This window comes from Odontesthes bonariensis, chromosome 1 (genome assembly GCF_027942865.1).
Source record: "Odontesthes bonariensis isolate fOdoBon6 chromosome 1, fOdoBon6.hap1, whole genome shotgun sequence".
Classification (NCBI taxonomy): domain Eukaryota; kingdom Metazoa; phylum Chordata; class Actinopteri; order Atheriniformes; family Atherinopsidae; genus Odontesthes; species Odontesthes bonariensis.
Genome location: NC_134506.1, coordinates 15,623,720 through 15,629,719, shown reverse-complemented (window position 1 = coordinate 15,629,719; position 6,000 = coordinate 15,623,720). Strand labels below are relative to the sequence as shown.

General features: G+C 41.8%; 1 protein-coding gene across 2 annotated transcripts in view; it reads left to right on the top strand.

Annotated features, from left to right (window-relative positions):
- Positions 1-862: 862 nt before the first annotated feature.
- nhsb (Nance-Horan syndrome b (congenital cataracts and dental anomalies)) overlaps positions 863-6,000 on the top strand; it is a 55,148-nt gene continuing 50,010 nt past the window's right edge. For both annotated transcript variants that reach the window (XM_075482122.1, XM_075482082.1), the window contains exon 1: positions 863-1,455. In XM_075482122.1, the coding sequence (XP_075338237.1) occupies positions 1,176-1,455 (280 nt within the window). In that variant the 5' untranslated portion in view covers positions 863-1,175. The remainder of the gene's footprint in view (positions 1,456-6,000) is intronic.

Sequence of the window (6,000 nt, the reverse complement as noted above, 5' to 3'; positions counted from 1 at the left end):
ACATATATATTTTCATTTTTTCATCCAAAGACATGAAAAATAGATTTTCAGTCTAACTGCTGCTTAGATCTTTCATGAACAAACGTTAACAAAACTTAACATCCAATTTCTAGGAGAGTTAGTGTGCTTTTATATCATATGGTTAATGGACTATGGACTTTTAATGCTAGTAAGTTTGCAGTTTCATTAGTGCCTCATGTTTAAGATGAAGCTGAGTTTAATAGATCTATCAATGACCAATGATCATTGGTCCATGCTGGAGCTTCATGTGCAAACATCTGATGCTGAAAATGAATTCATTTCCATTTTCTCTTACATCTTTAGTCCAATTTCTCCAGTCTTACCTGCAGGTAATCCACCAACTCAGGCTTGAATAGCTCATTTTGAACAAAGGATTTTCTTGTTATGAACGCTCCTCCATCAGTGTGTCCTGCGGGAAATACAACTTCTTGACCGTTCACATACACCCGTATGTCCGGGTTTTACCTCAGAGTTCTCTGTCATCCGCTCAGTCTGAACATTCTTCAGGCCACAGATCTAGGCTGCATCAATACCTTGAAAAATAACCGCAAAAAGGCCGGAAACGTAGGTACAAACTTAAAAAAGTAAAAGCTCAACGTTTGCTGAACGTTTAGAATCATAATTCCTTTCCATGAAAACATAAACAACTTAAAGATACTCGTGGTGTTGCTGTTTGATATTTTACCCTCGCTAGTCTTTTGCCGTTGACAACAGTCATTTTGTACGTTTTCCCTCGGCCATTTTCAATCATTCTACTTGACCCAGATTCTTATTTTGAAGTATTTTCTAGGCGTTTCCTCTTCATCCTTGCGAAATTGACGCTCCACAGAGGCAACCCATGATCGCAGACTCAACACGCATCCTCACACCACTGACCTGGGCTTAGCTGTGTCCTGCATGTGTGTGCATGTGTGTGCGTGTGTGAGCGGGAGTGTGAGTGATCCCCAGAAACCAGCAGCAGGATGGAGGATCTCAAGGAGAATCTGGGAACTTTGGATTGACGCCCGGGGATAACGCGCGGTCGGCCTGAACCTCAACGGGCTTCTCGTGGATTTCTAAATTTGGATGTTGTCTGTTTTCCCCTTTTATATTTTTCTTGCAGACAGTGGGGATTTACACACGGTTTACAACCAATAGTATTTTTGGCGAGCAAAATGCCATTCGCCAAAAGGATTGTGGAGCCACAGCTTCTGTGCAGACACCCGAGCCCCAACGATGAAGGTCTGCTTTTCGAGGACCTGTGTGCCATCAACAATGTGGTTCTTTCCCGGACCTTGCGACAGCTGTCCGACCTGGCACGGCATGCCTGCTCCTTATTTCAGGAGCTGGAAAACGACATCTTAAACACTAACCAGCGGGTCTGGATCCTCCAGAACAAAATAGGCCAGATTCAGCAGACTGCCAGTGCCCTGGACCCCAAAAAGGAGGCAGTGCGTAAGTAGACCACCACAAGTGTGCAGCGCTATCAAAAAGAAAAAATCTCCTTATGATTTACATCTGAGCCATGCGTGGTTTTATTCATTCACATCACAAGTGTCCCTTCATGATTCGAAGGGCGCCCACCTCAACATCAATTTTACCCAGCTGCACGCAAGCACGCGGCCGAGCTCTCATCCCCCCCCCCCCCCCCATTGAATGTATGTGTGTGTGTGTGTGTGTTTGTGTGTGTGCGTGTGTGTGTGTGTGCGTGTGTGCGTGTGTGTGTGTGTGTGTGTGTGTGTGTCCGTCCGTCGTCGACGAGCAGGGAGAGTGTGTTCACAGGCAGGCAGCGCGAGCGGAGCGGAGGGGCGTGTGTTGCCGCTGCATTGGCTCAGCATCACTGCGGGTAGCGCACACCTGAAGCATGTTCAGGCGGAGCTCTCCGGCGCACACAGGCCGCCTCTTTAATAAAGGGTGCGAACATATAAAGCTTGTTGTGAAATATATGTTAAAAAGGGTTTTGAGAAATTTGTGTGCATGGCGTGTGTGTGTGCGAGACTAGAGAGAACGAGAGATGTTTTTTTTCAAAGGCGACTCCTCGTGCGCCAAACCCACCCTTTCCACATGCAGCGGCACCAACACAGCATCAGTAATGAATCCAGATGTCCATGTTGCAGGGTACACACGAACTGACCATCATGAGATATTGCAGTGTTCGCGGCGCTGGGCTGATGGCATAAAAATTGAGCCTGGTTGACAGCAATGAGAGACTGAAATTCGTTGTAACAGCGCGGTCTGTCTGGCAGCTTGATATTATTTATGTTATCTGCAGCCCCTCAGCACAAGTTTTTTTTTAGATTTAAGGGGACCACTTTCATGATTTTAGTCTAATTCCGAGCAACGAGTTTCTCTATCGCTGTGTGGTGTATAATCATCTGGGACAAAACATTGAGCATTTGGGGGCCTAGAGCGATTTTAGGCTCATAAACATCTCTCTCTTCTGATGACACGTAAGAGCATATGTGTCAGTGAGGCGGCCATGTCTTTATCACATAAAACAGCCTCACTGTATTAACTCAGTTTAATCTTCCCTTAGATCTGGATGAATGAGGCTCTGATGTTGAAGGAAACACTGGGTCTCTTGCTTTTAAATTGCGTGACAATTTATTCAAGTCTTTCTACAGTACAAAGGTCTCTCCACACAAACACACATGCCGTCAAAACTCTTGAAACCTCTCTGTCTGCTGCACTTGTTGAGCTTAGAAAGTCCTATGATATTGCTTTGTCCAGTGGACTGTGTCTCTGTGTACCTAGAACGAAGACATACAAAACAAGAATTGGTTAACAATTGCTTTTTCAAACCATGCAGCGCTGTCAGTCTTCCGGATCAAGAAGGTCTCCACCATGGGATACTATCAATTAAAGCTTGTAAAAAGGTTGTAAGTAACTTAAACTTTTCTTAGCTGTCATTAAATTAGATAAACAAGGTGCATGTATAAGGCAAAAAAAGAGTAAAACAGTTGATTTTAGATCATACTGCAATGACTCGTGATGAATGAAAGCACTACCAATCGATGGCACAAAACTTTAATCAGTTTTCCACAAACTGCATCTTTGAAGACGAGGTTTATGTTGCCCTGTTTTTTCTTCCTTCAAGTGGGATCTGAATCTCTTCTCCATTCTCTTGTGACTTTTTTCATGCATAAAAGTTCTAGCACTTGGCATTAAACACAATAAGATGCACTGTAGTTGCTTTATTTTTTTTCCAACTGTAGACTGTAACAGTCCATCAAATATCAGTCACATAATCAGACATGCCTCGGCTCGACAGAGTGTGACCAAAGCTTTACTGAATAAAACATGCTTTGTCGTATCCTGTGATAGCAATCTATAGGTGCATGAATAGCTATACTGTCATTGTTTAGACTGTGGTGCTAAGTTTTCACAGTGGCTCATGACCAGTGAGGCAAACATTTATGATCTTTATTCATCTTCTACATCTGTCCTCTTCCACAAAACAGGCCCACGAATAATGTTTATGCAGGAAATGATGACCTATAATTACATTCAAGAAATATTCAACATCTAATGGCTGTGAGAACCACTGCATAATAAGGGTGAAAATGGTGTTCATGAGGGTGATAGTCACATTGTTATAACAATGTAATTTAGCTCTAATCATGATCATTTTCTATATCTAGCCAAATATGTTATTGTCGAAACCCAGCCAGGAAGTAGTAGAAGTATTTCAGTAAAGTCATGTGGTGGTAATGATCGAACGTAACTCAGAGGTGAAAAAGCAGTTGTCATATGTTGGTCTCAGTTTTTCATGGTTCAAGGCGAGAGCATAAATGCACCATGAACCCTCCTAATGAGGACTTTGTGGCTCCTTAAACTAAAGACTCGAAAATGACATCTGCTCTGATTTGTAAACGTTCATATGAGTAGCAGCATTTTACAGGACATCGTTATGGGTTGTACTTAGGGTTATGATTGAAGGTATTGTTGCTGCCTCTGTATATTTAATCTTTAGATGTATAATTCCACATAATTTGGAGAAAACTGAAAATGTTCTGTGATGCTCTCAGCCTGACCTTAGATTGGTTCATTTTTTGCTCTGCTCATTGAATGTGCACCAAAGTTTACCTTCTTTTATTCAGATATCAACAGTGTTTAGCCTCCCTCTTTCTATCAAAGGGCAGCTGTAACCCATAGGAGCTCAATCTCGGTGTTTGCACACAGACAGAGATTCAGTGTCAGTAACAACAGTTTCCCCACCTGATTGTGGAGTGTATCAAGATTCAAGGCAGTCAATATGAAGCCAACTCGGATTGATCTCGAACAAAGCCGTTGGCAGTGTTCAGATGGCGCTCAGACTGTTTGTGTTTGCCACGTTCATGAAAACAATGTGTTGTGTGGGACATTTATCAAAGCAGCCTTTTCTAGTAGTCATCTGCTAGCACTAGCAATGTAAGTTTTCTATTACTGTAATGCACTATGCCCACAAACACAACAATGATTTTAAGCTTGTTTGATGATCTGCTTTATAATATTTAACGCACTTGGCCCTATTACTCTTTACTGTAAGTCCCAAACGACACAAGAGCTGATATTTGGTAAAACTGTACCAAATGAAATGCATCGATATGTTTTTGGCTCCTGCTGATGAATGTTGTCATGACTGATTGTCAGGACTGTCGAAAAATCTTGACACCCCAAAGTGCTAACTTTGATTCTTAGGTCAAAATACCCCTCAGAAAAGACTATTTGTGCATACTTTTATTAGAACTTTTAGTTGCACTTCAGAACTAAGTGAGAGACAGCACATGCAAAGCCTCCAGTGGAATTGTCACCCGACCATCCAAGACTTGGAGCTTTTTAATGTGCAAAAAAGCTTGCAAACAAAAGAAGTTTAACTCATAACCCTGTTTTTTTCCAGAGCCTGGCCAAGTATCTTTATTGCCAAAAGGACTTGTTGCTTATGGATATACCAGACCAGCAGTACAAGCCCAACAATACTAAATTTGAATTTATATTTGTTATCTGAAGCCAAAAAATAGCCATTTTTATTTAAAAGGTTTCAGTTGTAATTAATCATTGATATAATCACTGACTGTGAATAGAGTGGTTGATTACTTGTTTCAGTTATAATTTCCATTAACTGCTACGCTACTGTTCTTCCGCTAAAGGTACTTTTTATGCACAATCCCAAGCACCCGAATAAGGGTAGCTGGACTTCTTGGAAACCTTAAAGGAGAACTGCGGTATTTTCAACATTAAAGGGGAACTCCGGGGCATTTGAAGCGCATTTCCATTGCTAGAGGTTGTCAAATACTGATAGTAGGACACAGACAGGTGCAAATCTGCGCTCCCTGTGTGGAGATAGCGCTGTTCGCTCAGCCTGTCATGCGAGGCTAATACGTGGTGGCTAGGGGCAAGCGCTAACCCTTCCACGTAAAACAACAACTTGCACACTGCAGAAACGTCACACCACTTTATAAACCATCCGACAATAAAGTCACAAGCCTTACCATCAAAACCAAATGCATGGTTCTCACATTACTGGCATGGGGACGTTACAAAACAACTTTATAAACAGCATGTAACTCACCGGTTAGTTGTACACTCGCGCATGTGAAAGCCCAAAAGAGTCGATGGACGATAATCCCATATACAAAACAATTATATTCTCTAGAAAAACTGCGTTCAAGTATTTAAAACATTACAACAATACATGCCCAGTAATATTGTTTTAATGTTTTAAATACTTGAACACAGTTTTTCTAGAGAAGATAGTAGTAATATATGAGTCAGTAGTAATATACACCATACACTCTCCATGGACTGAATACACAAAAACACTATTACATGAGGTGGAAGGGGATTTTAATATGGACATATTGGTCTGTAGCAAATACATTGTACTCCTGTTACAACACTAGTTTCCTCCTGGTATGCCATGAAAGCAAATTTGACTTTACATTTGGACTGGTTAGAGTATGGCCTGTGGCAGCGGGGGGCTGCTCTGTCTTGCTAGTCTGCATAGTAACCGGAGACATG